The sequence below is a fragment of the Triticum urartu genome, chromosome 1A, assembly GCF_056163025.1.
Source record: "Triticum urartu cultivar PI428250 chromosome 1A, HENAU_Tu73, whole genome shotgun sequence".
In the NCBI taxonomy this organism is placed as follows: Eukaryota; Viridiplantae; Streptophyta; class Magnoliopsida; order Poales; family Poaceae; genus Triticum; species Triticum urartu.
In genome coordinates, this window is record NC_141873.1 from 219,778,710 (window position 1) to 219,796,811 (window position 18,102).

General features: G+C 41.4%; 1 protein-coding gene and 1 pseudogene across 8 annotated transcripts; both read right to left on the bottom strand.

Annotated features, from left to right (window-relative positions):
* Nucleotides 1–1,252: 1,252 nt before the first annotated feature.
* On the bottom strand, nucleotides 1,253–4,724 carry LOC125507407 (uncharacterized). Of its 7 annotated transcripts, none has more exons than XM_087517389.1 (5): nucleotides 4,428–4,724; nucleotides 3,612–4,024; nucleotides 2,971–3,206; nucleotides 1,819–2,352; nucleotides 1,253–1,516 (listed from the first exon to the last, which is right to left on the bottom strand). In XM_087517389.1, exons 2-5 carry the CDS (start codon nucleotides 3,991–3,993, stop codon nucleotides 1,484–1,486), a joined length of 1,185 nt encoding a protein of 394 aa, XP_087373515.1. In that variant the 5' UTR covers nucleotides 3,994–4,024; nucleotides 4,428–4,724; the 3' UTR covers nucleotides 1,253–1,483. The 7 variants fall into 7 exon arrangements, with proteins under 7 accessions (XP_087373515.1, XP_048527951.2, XP_048527948.2 ...); XM_048671994.2 differs by having other exon boundaries at nucleotides 3,612–3,966; nucleotides 4,428–4,625; XM_048671991.2 differs by having other exon boundaries at nucleotides 3,612–4,038; nucleotides 4,428–4,615.
* An 8,366-nt stretch (nucleotides 4,725–13,090) lies between these two features.
* LOC125507419 (uncharacterized) lies at nucleotides 13,091–16,301 on the bottom strand (annotated as a pseudogene). The gene is made up of 4 exons (XR_015600090.1): nucleotides 16,051–16,301; nucleotides 15,285–15,697; nucleotides 14,650–14,885; nucleotides 13,091–13,718 (listed from the first exon to the last, which is right to left on the bottom strand). The product of XR_015600090.1 is annotated as an uncharacterized LOC125507419 (transcript).
* Between the last annotated feature and the right edge of the window lie 1,801 nt (nucleotides 16,302–18,102).

Sequence of the window (18,102 nt, forward strand, 5' to 3'; positions counted from 1 at the left end):
ATGATCATGGTCGAAATGGAAGAATGTTGTCAGACAGAGAGAGAAGCAGCGGCTACCTAGCAAGCAAGGAAGATGCGGACCTTCAGTGGCCTGCGGCGAGGGCTTTCAAATAAGACTGCATTTGAATACATTTTAACAAAAGAAATTAAGCTCCATTAAGCAACATTGTTAGGAAAACAAGCTGTGTGTTTGTCCTAGGTGCCTCATAAAGTTTACTGCTGTGTTTTCGGCACGGCGGTGTTTTTTTTTCATAATCTATTGGAGATATTGTATGTAATTAGCAGCATTGCAAGGAAATCGAATGAAGCTTGCTTATTTGGAAAAGTGAATCTGTTTTCAGCAGTGTATGTTAAGAAAAGAATGGAAGAATGATGTCGACCCAGAGAGAGAAACAGCGGCTGGCTAGCAACAAGGAAGATGTGAATCTTCTTTAGCTTGTGGCTTGAGTAAAGTGGGAAATTCCAGCCGTCCAAACTGTCCGACTCCGACCGGACTTGACCATGCATGCACGTGGAGGGAGAAAATAAGAAAAAAACAGATGGATCGACCGCATGTGACAGCCGGCCGGCTTGCTGATCCGCCGTGCCCGTGGGTGCTAGCAAGAAAGTAGGTCGCCGGAGCGATTTATTTTTCCATGATACTTCCTCTGTAAAGTAGTGATCCAAATGCTCTTATATTTCTTTACCGAGGGTACTCCTATACTACGTGATGTGAATCATCTCATCTCCTGAGTGACAGATGGATCCACCGCATGCGATGTGACAGGCGGCCGGCTTGTTGATCCGCCGTGCCCGTGGGTGCTAGCAAGAAAGTAGGTCGCCGGAGCAATTTATTTTTCCATGATACTTCCTCTGTAAAGTAGTGATCCAAATGCTCTTATATTTCTTTACCGAGGGTACTCCTATACTACGTGATGTGAATCATCTCATCTCCTAAGTGACAGATGGATCCACCGCATGCGATGCGACAGGCGGCCGGCTTGTTGATCCGCCGTGCCCGTGGGTGCTAGCAAGAAAGTAGGCCGCCAGAGCAATTTATTTTTCCATGGTACTTTTTCTGTAAAGAAATCAATGTTGGGGATATCGCTTATCGGAAACTTATCGGTCGACCTATGATAAAGGTTAAATCGGCCAGTTTATCGCCATATCGGCTAATTTATCGTCATATCGACTAATTTATCAGCCGATTTATTCTATCAGTCAGACAACGGTAAGCGATAAATCGTCCGATTTATCGGAATATCGGAAGATATCTTGAATAGTGAAAGAAAGTAGTGGTTTAAACGCTCTTATATTTTTTTACAAGGAGGGTACTCCTATACTACGTGATGTGGATCATCTCATCTCCTGAGCGACTAGTACAACGATACATGTTGTCGAAAGATCCCAACATCCACGTGTGTCACGTGCAGACAATTGCTCTCCGGCATAGTGTTGCTGAGCCAGCCACGTCTCTGCTTCAATATAGTGTGCGTGTAGATATATTATCCACACACCATCGGCATTTCTACCTCTACCTGCTCTTCTCGCCGTTGTCCGCATGACAGTCATACAAATATATATTAATAATCTTAATAAAATGGTACAAATCTGAACTCACACAACTCTAATAGAGTTGAATAAAAAATACTCCCTCGGTAAACAAATATAAGACGTCTTTACATTTGTTTACAAAGGTAGTACAATAATCAAAGAAATACACATTTTTGTGGAGCCATTTATTTGTCTTCTGTAGCAACACACATACTTTCAACTAGTAACACAACCAAAGTTCGAATATGAAACAAGTGACTTAGCTTTGCAAGTTCGACCAAGTCACCTTCACTGAGATAGAGGCAAGCTCAAACATGATTTGCTGATAGTCGTACCCATGTTTTTTCGCTTTGAAGGAACAATGGTGATCAAAATCATTTTTACAACTATTCTGACCTACCTTGAACTTCAAATGCATCAAAGTATCCTTCTCCACAGCAATCACATGTCTTCTTAAGCCACACGACTCACCAATACTGCCACGAAAGAGTTGAATCTCATGTAAATCATCCATAAGGAGAATACATGAGCTGAGGGATAAATCAAATCCACACTGCACTTTTGATATGACAACATCTATTGTGGCCTCAAATGCCCAACGAATAAGGGCTAAAGTGATGTCAACCGCGCCACAGTCACCATTAAACCGATGCGTGAATGGGTACTCAGGTGTGACTAGATCGTGGTACTCCATTGCACCATCAATTAGTTGTAGATCATCTTCTTGCTTTCCTTTCTTGATCCTCATGTCAAACTCAACTAGAACAGGGGCTACCATTGTGATGCCTCGCTTAGGGCCGGTCATCTCAATAAGAGAACCCTGTAAACCTATTATTATTTAGTAGCTCCTCATGGAAAGTAAGAAATATGTGAAGCATATGCTCTACTTTATGCCAATTGACAACAGATCTCAAATAAATGATAGCATAAAATCTAAACCCTTCAAAAGAAAATTATTTGAGATATTTTATCAACAAATATAATTTGACTGCACATGGAACATGACTTCGATAAATCATGCAAAGATAACTAACCACAAACTTGCCTAACATATGCAAAGGAAAAAACACATCGTTGTATAAGATCCTCAAAGCACATGCATTTGCATAAATGAATGCATATAGTCATACAAATAAGATCATCAGAGTGGTGCCACCATCTGCAACACCTCAAATGTTTGACCTCTTTGGTTGCAGGATTCCCGAAAAGTTGTACACTAAATAAAGCACAAGATTAGAGTGTCACGCCATCTTCAGTACAAGATGACTGAAAGGATGTTTGATTGTGAGGAGGAAAAGCATAGGAGTCTTCCTAAAAGCTTGGAGTGAATAGAATTTCAATAGACTATAGCGCAAATGAATCCCAAGAGAGAGAAAATCTTACGATTTAAATGGATGAAATATCAAATATAATTGCATATATATGTAAAAATGTGCACCTGTTCCACAATGATGGGATCATCTCTGCTACGATTGAAGACATAATTAAGCAATGAATCATGACAATCACGCACTGCTATATATCCATATAGTTGTACCAAGCCGATGTTGGTACTAGCTTTTTCCAATTTCAGCGAGAAAATCTGCATCATAGCAGTTGCAGAATGTACCATGCATCTATCCCTATCCGGGAAACAATTCATGGGATTTGAGAACATCATCGGCTCTAGTTGTGCTTCATGAAAAAAAATACATGTTATATTACAACAAATAATGTTTTATACAAACAATTTACACAAAAAAATTATAATTATGCTTGTCAATACATATTTGTGCAATTTAGAAAGAAGAATAATGTCGTTTGATTTTCTGAGTCATGGAAGTTGTTGGTGTATGAGTACAAGGGAAAGTTATTTGTAGGACTAAAACTAGTGACAAGATCCTAATCATGTATGGTATATCGACAAATTTATATATCCAAATGAAGCATGCTATTTTTTTGCTAATTCATAAATTCTTTATAACAATCCAGATATATATTGCATTTTTTAAAATACAAGAATTCATTTTAAATCAATCAACCAAACTATATAGCTGGTAAGCATCCTAAAAATAAAATGGAACATGATAGATGACTTACTCTCATCACGTTGAGTAAGATGCCATAGCTTTAGAAGACCATAGTTTATCTTGTATATAGAACCGTCCCGATGGGTGGTTTTCTTAAGGATGTTGCGTTCAGATACAGGATAAGAGGCATGGCTAACAAAGACTTGCTTTGTTCGCCCCTTCATCTCTGATCTATCCATTCCCTTGGTGATGTCAAATTGTTTGCCTTTGGTGGCATAGAAGGAGGTGCAGAAATAATTACTGGCACAAGGGAGGACGCGGAGCCAATTTGGCCTGCCCCAATTATTAACTCCTTTTACTGCAATGTTGCTTGCCATGACAAAGGATGCATAAGCAGATCGGTCACCAAAGAGCAATCTTAGAACCTGGTCATTATTCCGTGTTAGTCTCATTCCAGATCCAAAAATCTCCAGCAGAATGGTCCTGACGAGAATAATCTACAGAAGGTCAAAACGCACCCTAAAAAAGATCCAGATTATGGCATGAGTGGAGCATCCCGGTTTAGTCAACATTGCCCAGTAAATCTAGATTTTCCCAAATAGATAAAACATGACAGAAACTACAAATAACAATACCAAGATACCAAAAGGTAGCAAACAGAAAAAATCTCCTGATCTTCTATTTGATAATTACCACAAGAGTTAACAACAAGATGTCAGAATAGTCCTGCACATTCACACAGGAAACCGAAAACAAAATCTCTAAATCTTCTATTTAAGCTCGGCGCTAAAGTATGGCACATCGCGATATACTGGACACATACACATGATACGGAATGTCAAAAAGACAACCACCACCGCCGGCTGCCTGAAGCCATGAGCCTCACCTGAACCGAAGGGGACAAGCCTGCAGCGCGGCGGCTGCCGCCGGGACAGGGCCGCCGGGGCAGGTGCGAGGCCGGATTGCAGGAGCAGGCCGCGGGACGGCGCGACGCGGGCTGCGTCGGAAGAGCGGCAGAGGTGCGTGACAAGGGAGCGGGATCAGCAGGTGGCGGTGCCGGCGCACAAGGCGGCAGCAATCTATCAACACGGCGGCGGAGGCGCGTGCGCGTGGATCGTGGCTCTGGCTAGCTGCCAGATTGCGCGTGCGGTCTCCCTCTGCCTTGGGCCTTGTTGTGCCACTGGCTGTAGCAAGAAGGGTCCATTTAAAATAGTGCTGAGTTGTTTTTTCTCCAAATCCAGGGCCCTGGGGCCTAATAGACCCTGTAGCACACAGCTGGGCCGGCCCATTAACGCACACGTTCGTCAGGAGCAACTACGCAAGCACTACCCTATCTTTATCTTTACCTAATCTTTACCTCTTTATCTTTACCTATATATATATATATATACTAATAGAGCGGCTATCGCTTCTGATCGTCCGTTATTAAAATTACCTTTTAAATTGGTAAAAATTACCCACCAATGCCACCCGTAAGTGAAAAACGATTCGTTTTTTCGGACAAAAATCGCCGCCTCCTACGCTGTTTTATAGGTGCGAGGCGAGTAGAAGTCAATGAGTGATGAGTAGCAGGGTGATTGTCCGATTGCTCCTCTAGCGACGAGACTAGGGTTCGATCCCCAGCTTCTACAATTTTATCTTTACTCCCCTGTTTCTTCTCATTTTACTTTTTTTTATCTTTTCTGTTTTCATTCTTTTTTAAATTAATTCGGGATCTAATATTCTTAAGTTACGAGTTTTCAATCAAAATGTTTGAGAAATCATAAAAAAAATTGCAGATTCAAAAGATGTTGGTGCTTTTGCAAAATTGTTTGCAATATTATAAAAGAATCACAATTTGGAAAAATGGTCGGGAAATTTCATGATTTTGAAAAAATGATCGTGTAGTCAAAACATATTCGAAAAACTGAAAAAAAATGTCCATGACATTTTAGAAAATGTTCGCAAAAAAAATGTTTTTAAAATTTGTTCCCCAATTAAAAAAAATTCTTCGATTCAAAAAATGTTAATGAATTTGAAACCGTTTCATACATTTAAAAAAGTTTGTAAACAAAACTAATGTTCATTATTTTCTTTAGAAAATAAAAAAATTCAAAAAAACATGTTTGTCGATTCGAAAAAGTGTTCACTGATTCAAAAGTATTTTATGTTTCGGATTCGATTAGTTTTTTGAAAGTCTTTATATGTCTTGGCGTTGGGAGTAGTACGTAGTCAATGAGATTTGTTTTTAAAGTTTTAAACGTTCCCTTGCGCAACATAATGACAAATGTGGCATGCACTCGCAAACTCATAGCCTTGGGATTTACCGCATCAAATGCATTGTGATCACGTGGACATCGCGATCATCGGCTAGGGTGAGAAAAAAATAGCAACATGGTGAGCCACTGTATTAAAATAGAGTACGCTCATGTGTCAAGATATTGAGTCATACTTATTTGATTAGCCATAATTTTTTGTCTCCCGTTGCAACGCACGGGCATATTTGCTAGTTAATATTAAAGGGGAGGATTGTTTCTCCAGGTTTTTTCGTTCATGGTGAGACTCACATAATTTTCATACGCCCCAGGCTTCGTACGTCGTAGGAGTTTCCTCGTTCTCCCCGATTCATTTCTGTCAAAAAATAAAAAGAACTTTTTTTGAGACATCCTCGCCGGGCTTTATTTAAATTGTCGCAACATTTATAGGGATAAAATTCAAATCTCCAGGGAGGCCTAACCAAACACGGCGGTCTAACCCAAGCGAAAGTGCATGCCTAGCGAGATTGTGAGCCTCGAAATTCGAACTCCTAAACTCATAAACAAAATTACAAGTAATAAAAGCATTCGATCTCTCTATGATGAGTGCTGCTACACACACGACGGTTGTGGACGATCTCCGCATGATGAAGCACGTCAATCCGTCCATGCGTCGATTTAAAGTGAACCTACACCGTTGATTGCTGAAGGAAATATGCCCTAGAGGCAATAATAAAGTTATTATTTATTTCCTTATAATCATGATAAATGTTTATTATTCATGCTAGAATTGTATTAACCGGAAACATAATACATGTGTGAATACATAGACAAACAAAGTGTCACTAGTATGCCTCTACTTGACTAGCTCGTTAATCAAAGATGGTTATGTTTCCTAACCATGAACAATGAGTTGTTATTTGATTAACGAGGTCACATCATTAGTTGAATGATCTGATTGACATGACCCATTCCATTAGCTTAGCACCCGATCGTTTAGTATGTTGCTACTGCTTTCTTCATGACTTATACATGTTCCTATGACTATGAGATTATGCAACTCCCGTTTGCCGGAGGAACACTTTGGGTGCTACCAAACGTCACAACATAACTGAGTGATTATAAAGGAGCATTACAGGTGTTTCCAAAGGTAGATGTTGGGTTGGCGTATTTCGAGATTAGGATTTGTCACTCCGATTGTCGGAGAGGTATCTCTGGGCCCTCTCGGTAATACACATCACATAAGCCTTGCAAGCATTACAACTAATATGGTAGTTGTGAGATGATGTATTACGGAACGAGTAAAGAGACTTGCCGGTAACGAGATTGAACTAGGTATTGGATACCGACGATCGAATCTCGAGTAAGTAACATACCGATGACAAAGGGAACAACGTATGTTGTTATGCGGTCTGACCGATAAAGATCTTCGTAGAATATGTAGGAGCCAATATGGGCATCCAGGTCCCGCTATTGGTTATTGACCGGAGACGTGTCTCGGTCATGTCTACATTGTTCTCGAACCCGTAGGGTCCGCACGCTTAAGGTTACGATGACAGTTATATTATGAGTTTATGCATTTTGATGTACCGAAGGTTGTTCGGAGTCCCGGATGTGATCACGGACATGACGAGGAGTCCCGAAATGGTCGATACGTAAAGATTGATATATTGGAAGCCTATATTTGGATATCGAAAGTGTTCCGGGTGAAATCGGGATTTTACCGGGTTACCGGGAGGTTACCGGAACCCCCCGGGAACCATATGGGCCTTCGTGGGCCTTAGTGGAAAGGAGAAAGGGGCAGCCCAAGGTGGCTGCGCCACTTCCCCCTCCCCTAGTCCTATTAGGACTAGGAGAAGGTGGCCGGCCCCCCTCTCCCTCTTTCCCCCTTTGGGGAATCCTAATTGGAATAGGATTGGGGGGGAGTCCTACTCCCGGAAGGAGTAGGACTCCTCCTGCGCCCTCCTCCCTTGGCCGGCGCCCCCTCCCCCCTTGGCTCCTTTATATACTGAGGCAGAGGCACCCCAGAAACACACAAGTTGATCCACGTGATCTATTCCTTAGCCGTGTGCGGTGCCCCCTGCCACCATATTCCTCGATAATACTGTAGCGGAGTTTAGGCGAAGCCCTGCTGCTGTAGTTCATCAAGATCGTCACCACGCCGTCGTGCTGACGGAACTCATCCCCGACACTTTGCTGGATCGGAGTCCGGGGATCGTCATCGAGCTGAACGTGTGCTCGAACTCGGAGGTGCCGTAGTTTCGGTGCTTGATCGGTTGGATCGTGAAGACGTACGACTACTTCCTCTACGTCGTGTCATCGCTTCCGCAGTCGGTCTGCGTTGGGTACGTAGACAACACTCTCCCCTCTCGTTGCTATGCATCACATGATCTTGCGTGTGCGTAGGAATTTTTTTTGAAATTACTACGTTCCCCAACAATTGCTGCATGATTCGACGATGTACCTTGCTTGATTTCATCCACCATGATCTTGTAATTAGACGCCACTTGTATCTTATGCACATATAAATCCTTCGCGAGCGCAAGCGCCTCTCTTACCACCAATGCTTCCAATGCAACGGGATCAAATATGTGTTGGAAAGTAAGAGAAGAGGCACCCAGGAAAGTGCCAGCGACGTCCCTGCATATTACTCCAACCGCACCAAAATTTCGACTTGAAATAGCGGCATCAACATTAAACTTCACATGCTCCAGTGGCGGAGGTTGCCAAAGAGCTGACCTGGGTGCCTGGCTTGCATTAGTTTGATGTACTGGCGTTGAAAATATCTGTATATCCCTCAAAAAAGCATTGATGAAAAGATGGATCCGTATAGGGCTGTCACATATATCCTCACGAATGGCTTTACGCCTTGATCTCCAAATTGCCCAAAGAGTAACAACCATACGCGTAAATTCTTCTTGCTTTAGTTTCTCATGCATTGTGAAGATCCAGTTTTTAGCATTTTAACTCATGCTGTCACACATATGCTCCACTATTTCTTCCGATGAAAGAGACCAAACGCACCTTGCAGTACTACAGTTAATTAAAGCATGTTTCCAGCTGTCCTCCGCCGGACAGAACGGACAGACCGGGGTTGAGGCCATATGTCAATGATCCAAAATGTTTGAAGTTGGTACCGAGTCCTTGCACAATCTCCATACAAAGTTTTTCAGTTTTGAGGGAACCTTGATGTTCCAAAAAGACGCCCACGCCCTTTTTCTCATGTTCATATGTTGAAGGGCCTCCATTACCAGCCAATAGATTTTCCCTTTGGGTTTTGACATTGAAGAGCATCTGGTAAACCGAGCTGACTGAAAACTTGCCTCGACGGTCTTCGCCCCAAGCCCAAAAATCATTTATTCTCTTTGTACACAGTGGGATAGATAATATGACATTCATGTCAATTGGAAGAAAAAAAACCTTCTTAACTCCTCCTCCTTCCAAGTACTTGTAGTTGCATTTATAAGTTCAGAAACTAGTATAGACTAAAAAAGAGAGTTATTTTTTCTTCTCTCGCAAGAGTCACTTTCTTGACATACGAGCATACGAAGTGGTGGGCCCAGCAGTCATCATGTGTCACGTACTGGCCACTTCCTCTGAATTTTGTTTTTTTTATTTTCTAAACACATTTTTTGTGTATTAGATGTTTTTTCTCTTTTTGGTTTTTGTTTGTTTTCTCTACTAAAAACTGTTTCATTTTGTTGTTTTGCGAAGCACACCTGTGCTTCTCAGGAAAAAGTTGTGCTTCCATGAGAAGCACATATTTGATTCCTAGATAAGTACATGTATGTTTCTCAAAAAGAAAACAAATATGTGCTTCCCAGAAACACATATTTGCTTTCATGGAAGCACAACCCTGCTTCTCGAAAAACAAAAAAATTTACTTGAACAAGAAGCACAAATTTTCTTGTCATAGAAATATAGATTTCCTTCCGCGAGAAGCACTCTGTTTTCACAGAAAACAAATTGTATTTTTCAAAAAAAGGAAAATAAATGAAAAGCCGCAACCGTGCTTTCGGCTTCATCTTTTCTTTTGTTTTTTTGTTATTCATTTTTTCCCTTTTTTGGTTTCCATTTTTTACCGGATTTTATTTTTGTCGGCATTTTTGGTTTTTTTGTTTCTGCATTTTCTTAGTTTTTATGCGAACAAAAGTTCGTCAAAATCTATTAACATAGGGTCTAGTTTAGAAGATCTTGATGCGAGGAATCCAATGGTGAAAATGATTCAAGATTGGGACGCAATTTTGAATAAACAAATCTACGAAAAAAGAGAAAACACTAGGTTACTACAAGTGGCGCACCTCCTTAGAAGGTAGGAGTGACCATTGCAAGTGGTACCCGTTAACTAGTGATTGCGCCACTCGTCCTGATTGTCGGCTCGCTCTATCGTTGCTCGTTCAGAAAAAACCAGCAGAAGAAAATATGAAGTTTAAAATATGAAGCATTTTGGCTGATCTCATTTTGACCAGTTTGCCTTTAGTGATGAGATGCAATCTATTGATGACGGCTTGATGCAGAAGGTTTGGTGGTGCAGCAACGGAAACGGATTTGTAGACCACTGCATGGAGCTGTTGGGATGCGGAAAAGTGGTGACGATAACATATGATTGACTTTGATTTGGTGGTGCTTCTTGAGCACCCGGGCTTGAGCTTCGAGGTGAAAACCATATGTCTGACCTGAGGTTATACCTGGCAATGACAATGTTTTTGCATCCTGACCTGGTTGAAGGTGTTGCTCGGATGTACTTTCGACTCTTTTCTTCAGGGTGAAAATCTTGATTCTAACATTTGTTTGTTTAATCAGGTGATGACGATGTTTCAACGTCATTCCCTTTCTGAAGGCCTTGTTGTTGAAGAACTTTGTTGTTCTTGCGGTGTCAAGAGATGGTTGGTGCAGATATGGTCGTTGTGGTAGTTTGTCGGTTGTTGTTTTGATCAGGGTTTTTCTCTCGCTTATGTGTAACTTTGGTCTTATATGACTTTGCTATTTGTCGACGTGTTTATTTGTGTGTGCGTGTTGCTGTTAATTGTGTGTATCCTAGCTATGCAGAGGTCGGATATGTGCTCATTATGTATGTATTCACTTGATGCTTCATTTTGAGTCAATAAAATTCACCCTTTATCGACAAAAAGACCATATTTGTTGCATTTTTCTTTTCCTGGGGCCTTTGGATTTTCTTTCATATCTCTCAAGTAGCGCCTCCTATGTACTTTAAAAAGGAATGCAGATCGAACAATGATGAAATCAATTAAACTTCCAAAGGAGATATGGTAAGACATGCTCAGAGTATTTGCAGAAAATATGCTTCTCATAGAAACAGAGAAGACAAACATTCCGGCACAAAATTAGTAATTAGTAGCAAACAGACATACATATAGTGCTAGATCAAATATGGCATCAATAAATAAGAGTAAATCCGGTGCAAGATCAAATAAGCAGCTAAAGTTCAAATATGAAACAGAGTGCTTTCCATTCACACATTGGTCGTTGTGTATTTTCTTTTCTTATTAATTCCTTGATGAAATTATTGCCAGATGTTGAGTTTGTTAATTCAAAACCGGGGTCGCTCGAGCCTATTCTCTAAAATGTTCATGCATTTGACCAATTCACTTTCGTGATGACCTGCAAGTGCACAAGGTTATTGTAGCACTTTCATGATAAGTAAGTATCGAACCCACAGGGAGCGGAAAGGAAGGCACCACAAACCCCACAACTATGTTATCACTTAACACACTCACGTATGCACCAAGTCGGAGTTTGGAAATAGTCTACCCTATCAGTTGCTAGAAAAACAAAATAAAAGGCGTTTACTACAGTATGAACTAGAAGGTAAAAAAGGAATAAAAAGAGATTAAGTTTGTAGAGATGGTACCTGAGCAGTAAAGTGTTCTCTAGGATTTCGAAGTCATCACTACAAATATGACATGCGCAATAAGTTCGGAGCAAACGCTCTCTATCGTATCCTCTATACATCCTTCATATGCATAAGTGGTCGGTCCCGGTACAGAGCATGTTCTACTTTAACATAGACTTCATGCACATACGCCACCAACCGTAGCTTCCCCAAGCATGTTATCACATACGGTCAATTAAAGGTTTCCCCGTGAACGCAGTCAGATGTGGGTTTACCTGTACTCCTCTATCAATTGCAAAGGCTCTGGATTGAGAATTGTACTGTCGCCCCAAATTACCTCAACATCCTAACCCGTGCAACCACAGTAGTTCCTCCACGACCAATCACGGGCGGTAATGCGAGCATGGTCTCCTCTCAACACTCATGTATAATATTAACTTGAACATGGACAAGAGCATATTGGATCGCATGGAAATAATTATTCTAAGCATAAAGGAGTTAATTCTTATCCTCGAGAACAAATACAACTACTCAAACATAAAGAAGAGGGTCAAGTTACAAACTGGCATTGAGCCGGTAGTAGTCAGGCGCAGGGCGGAGTAGACGTCGTGTCAGACCGCGCGCGAGAGAGGGCACCCAATGAAGATGAGCTGCATGGACTCATCGGCTTGATCACAGAAGATGCAAGGTGGGCTATGAGGCAGGCCGTGCCGGGCCAGACGCTCGCTAGTCCAGCAACGGTCCAAAAGAGCCAGCCAGATGAAGAATTTGGCGCTGAGCGATGCCCAAGTCAACAAGTAATATGGATCAGAGAAAATACTAATTTCCATGATATTATATGTGCTCTGGATCATCTAATCTCCCGAGCGATTGGTACAACGTATGTGTCGTCAGAAGATCCCAACATCCACGTGCGTACGTGCAGACAAATGGGCATCACATAATATTCACATGGCCGATTTATTTGCTCTCCAGCCGACTGCTGCTGAGCCATGCATGTCTCCGCTTCAATACAGCGCAACTCGTGCGACGACATAAGGCCCTTCTATACGTATCTCCTGTGCGTGTGTCGCCTGCAGATCACCCCCACCTACATGCCATCTTCTATCCCTTCAAAAAAATAAACATGTCATCTTCCACCTCTACCCGTTCTTCCCGCCGTCATCCGCCCGCGCCGGGGCAGGCGCCTATCGCATCCTGGTCGTCGTGGGCATGCGCCGGCCCACGCTCGAGCCGGACCTTTAAATAAAAAGTACAGTCATACAAATAGATATTACATATTATTAATAAAATGATACAAATCTGAACCCACACAATTCTAATAGAGTTACGAGTAAAAAAAATACTCTCTCTATAAACAAATATAAGACGTCTTTACATTTGTTTACAAAGGTAGTACTCTGTAAACACTAAAGGTGGTACAATAATAGAAGAATGCACATTTTTGTGGATCTATTTATTTGTTTTCTGCCGCAACCCACGTACATTCAACAAGTAACACAACCAAAGTTCGAATACGAAACGAGTGATTTACCTTTGCAAGTTCGACCAAGTCACCTTCGCTGAGATACTCAAGCTCAAGCATGATTTGCTGATAGTCATGCCCATGCTTTTTTGCTTTGAATGAACAATGGTGATCAAGATCATTTTTACAACTATTCTGGCCTACCTTGAACTTCAAATACATCAAAGTATCCTTCTTTACAGCAATCACATATCTTCTTAAACCACATGACTCAACAACACTACCACGAAAGAGTTGAATCTCATGTAAACCATTCATTAGGAAAACACACGAACTGAGAGATAAATCAAATCCACACTGCACTTTCAATATGACAACATCTATTGTGGCCTCAAATGCCCAACGAACGAGGGCTAAAGTGATGTCAACCGCACCACAATCTCCATTAATCCGATGCGTGAATGGATACTCAGGTGTGACTAGATCATGGTACTCCATTGCACCATCAATTAGTTGTAGATCATCTTCTTGATTTCCTTTCTTGATCCTCATGTCAAACTCAACTAGAGCAGGGGCTACCATTGTGATGCCTCTCTTAGGGCCAGTCATCTCAATAAGAGAACCCTGTAAACCTATTATTATTTAGTAGCTCCTCATGGAAAGTAAGAAATATGTGAAGCATATGCTCTACGTTGTGTCAATTGACAAAGATCTCAAATAAATGATAGCATAAAATCAAAACCCTCCAAAATAAAATTATTTGAGATATTTTACCAACAAACATAATTTGACTGCATATAAAACATAACTTTGATAAATCACGCAAAGATAACTAACCACAAACTTGCATAACATATGCAAAGGAAAAAACACATCATTGTATAAGATCCTCAAAGCACATGCATTTGCATAAACGAATGCATATAGTGATACTCCCTCCGTTCCTTTTTAGTTTGCATATAAGTTTTTGTTCAAAGTCAAAGTATCTCCACTTTGACCAAATTTATAGAAAAAAGTATCAACACTCACAGTGCCAAATTAATATTATTAGATTCATTATGAAATGTAGTTTCATAGAATATATATTTGGTATTGTAGATGTTCATATATTTTAATATAAATTTGTCAAACTTTGCAAAGTTTGACTTGACACAAATCTAATACGCGGAGTAAAATGGACCGGAGGGAGTACAAATAAGATCATCAAAGTGGTGCCACCATCACCAACACCGCAAATGTTTGACCTCTTTGGTTGCAGGATTCAGAAAAGCGTTACACTAAGCACAAGATTAGAGTGTCACCCCATCTTCAGTACAAGAGACTGAAAGGATGTTTGATTGTGGACAGGAAAAGCATAGGAGTCTTCCTAAAAGGTAGAAGTGAATAGAATTTCAATAAACTATAGCGCAAATGAATCCCAAGAGAGAGAAAATCCTATGATTTCAACCCTATATCAAACAATAGAGGTAGGGGAACAACTCGAGCGGATATTGACTTGTATTATTAAATGAATGAAATATCAAATATAATTGCATATATATGTAAAAATGTGCACCTGTTCCACAATGATGGGATCATCTCTGCTACGATTGAAAATATAATTAAGCAATGAATCATAACGATCACGCACTGCTATATATCCATATAGTTGTACCAAGCTGATGTTGGTACTAGCTTTTTCCAATTTCAGCGAGAAAATCTGCATCATAGCAGTTGCAGAATGTACCATGCATCTATCCCTATCCGGGAAACAATTCATAGGATTTGAGAACATCATCGGCTCTAGTTGTGCTTCATGAAAAAAAATACATGTTATATTACAACAAATAATGTTTTATACAAACAATTTACACAAAAAAATTATAATTATGCTTCTCAATACATATTTGTGCAGTTTAGAAAGAAGAAGAATAATTTTTCTGAGTCATGGAAGTTGTTGGTGTATGAGTACAAGGGAAACTTATTTGTAGGACTAAAACTAGTGACAAGATCCTAATCATGTATGGTATATCGACAAATTTATATATCCAAATGAAGCATGATATTTTTTTGCTAATTCATAAATTCTTTATAACAATCCAGATATATATTGCATTTTTTAAAATACAAGAATTCATTTTAAATCAATCAACCAAACTATATAGCTGGTAAGCATCATAAAAATAAAATGGAACATGATAGATGACTTACTCTCATCACGTTGAGTAAGATGACATAGCTTTAGAAGACCATAGTTTATCTTGTATATAGAACCGTCCCGATGGGTGGTTTTCTTAAGGATGTTGCCTTCAGATACAGGATAAGAGGCATGGCTAACAAAGACTTGCTTTGTTCGCCCCTTCATCTCTGATCTATCCATTCCCTTGGTGATGTCAAATTGTTTGCCTTTGGTGGCATAGATGGAGGTGCAGAAATAATTACTGGCACAAGGGAGGACGCGGAGCCAATTTGGCCTGCCCCAATTATTAACTCCTTTTACTGCAATGCTGCTTGCCATGACAAAGGATGCATAAGCAGATCGGTCACCAAAGAGCAATCTTAGAATCCGGTCATTAATCCGTGTTAGTCTCAATCCAGATCCAAAAATCGCCAGCAGAATGATCCTGACGAGAATAATCTACAGAAGGTCAAAACGCACCCTAAAAAAGGTCCAGATTATGGCATGAGTGGAGCATCCCGGTTTAGTCAACATTGCCCAGTAAATCTAGATTTTCCCAAATAGATAAAACATGACAGAAACTACAAATAACAATACGGAGATACAAAAGGTAGCAAACAGAAAAAAAAATCTCCTGATCATAATTTGATACAGTATTTACCACAAGAGTTAACAACAAAATGTCAGAATAGTCCTGCACATTCACACATGCAACTGAAAACAAAATCTCCAAATTTTCTATTTAAGCTCAACACTAAAGTATGACACATCGCGGTATGCTGAAGCCCTGAACCTCACCTGAACCCAAGGCGACAAGCCTGCAGCGCGGCGGCTGCCGCGGGGACTGGGCCGCCGGGGCAGGTGCGAGGCGGGAGAGCAGCAGCGGTGCCGGTGCGCGACAAGGGAGCGGGATCAGCAGGTAGCGGTGCCGGCGGCAGCAACCGATCAACCAAAGCGGCGGCCGCTGCTGAATTTCTTTCTCCAGACCCCGGACCGTGGGGAGCTCTGAGCTCTCTTTAGACCCTGTTAGCGCACAGCTGGGCCGGCCCATTAGCGCATTCCCATCGCTCGCCCGCTCGTCCCTCGTCCCTCGTCCCGATTGGCCGCTCGCTTTATCGCTGCTCGTTCAAGAAAAAACCAGCAAGCTAATGGTTTACGGGAAAAACCGACTCCCTCGGTTTTTATAGATTGATGAAAATTCACACCTTTTTTTAGGTTTACTGTGGTTACCCTTGGCCATGAAGTTTCCATGCCCTGCCATGGGCCTCGCCCCGTTGATCTACTCGATCGTGAGGACCCATTCGTTGCAACCATGCACGTTAAAAGCTTGCGGGAGAGAAAGGTGTACCAACTCTGTCCCTCCCGTCTCTATAATAAGTTCATTGTAAAATAAGAATATTCAAATCCATGATTTTTTTTAATTTCTGAATTTATAAAATTCGTGATCTTTTTTCCAGATCACGTATATTTTTGAATTGATGAACTTTTTCCGAATTCGTGTATATTTTTCAACCGTGATCTTTTTTAAATTTGTGAACCTTTTTTTTGATCCGCGTATATTTTTTAAACCACGGTTGGCCCGAATGGGGGTTCATCGTCGGCGACGGCCATGGAGGAGGAGAGCAGCATCAGCATGACGAGGAAAGGATAGACATTGTCAAACTGATAGTAACTCATGTTGTACTGATGCCTATTGACAATATAGTTGCAAGGTGGAGCTTGCCCATCAGTCAACCTAGCAAATAATAGAGACTACTGCAGCATGTTGATATCATTGTGAGAACCGGGCATGCCAAAGATAATGCGTCAAATTTAAATGCCATGTGTGATGCAGCTGCTTCAAGATGGTGGACTTCTTGCATGGCCCTGATGCAGAGAAAGAGGGAAAACACGGGGCCCCGGCGTGGTTTTGGGCGGGCCGGGAGTGTCGGAGTCCTACGTGATGATGGCCTGTATTACCGTGAAACCCCCCTAATTTGCTTCTGGTTTGCAGAGGACTAGTCCGTGAATCGATACGGGGCGGCGTTAGATGTCAAACTGCCTCTGAACAACACGGTCCAAACATTTACACGGATTTGAAGGTTCGCTTTGGAGATGCCCTACTAAACAGGACTGACTAGACACTCAGCTTGTCCACTAAAAAAAAGACACTCAGCTTGTATGTGTGCACGTGATCACACTATACGCACACCGCCGCAGCCTCACGTCTCAACTCAGCAACATGCATGAACCAACTGACGCGACGAAATAAACATGATAGACACTTACTCTTTCTGTCCCAAAATATAAGAACGTTTTTAACACTAGCATAGTATCAAAAACGTTTTTATATTCTGGAACAGAGAGAGTAGACAATAAGGTTAACTCTAATGGCATTGGACTAGCGATCGAGTGCTGAAGAGAAGAAAAAGATGGCTAGCTCTAGCTAACGATCGACCGGCGGGATCTAATCTATTCGCGTCCGCAGCTATCTCCCTCGTAGATCAACTTCCAAGTACATACAAAAGCATGCAACCCGTCTTCGCGCTTCTCCTGGTCGCTAACAATCCCACCCGCCTTAGAAGCGGCTTGACCCCAAGCCGGCTCACGTGGAAACTTCTGGCGAAGTGTCACTTTGTCTTCCTAGATAGCCATCTCTCCAGGCGCATCGCTCCATTTGACGAGTACTTGGATCAGGGAATCAGCGCACCGACGAACAACTCGTTGCTGAAGGATTTGTTCTGGATACTGGAACTGATCATCAGGAGCAGGGAGTAAAGAAATCACTTGACATCCCGGTGCAAGGACCTTGCGCAATAGTGAAACATGGAAGACCGGGTGCACATGACTGATAGGTGGTAGGGCTAATCT

Excerpts from the sequence above, each read along its gene's own strand:
- LOC125507407 (XM_087517395.1), bottom strand. The coding sequence starts at position 4,113 with ATGTTGACTAAACCGGGATGCTCCACTCATGCCATAATCTGGATCTTT. Across the intron at positions 3,967-4,059 it reads TAATCTGGATCTTTTTTAGG|GTTCTAAGATTGCTCTTTGG; the intron begins GTGCGTTTTGAC and ends AATAATGACCAG. Across the intron at positions 3,207-3,611 it reads TCTTACTCAACGTGATGAGA|CACAACTAGAGCCGATGATG; the intron begins GTAAGTCATCTA and ends TTTTTCATGAAG.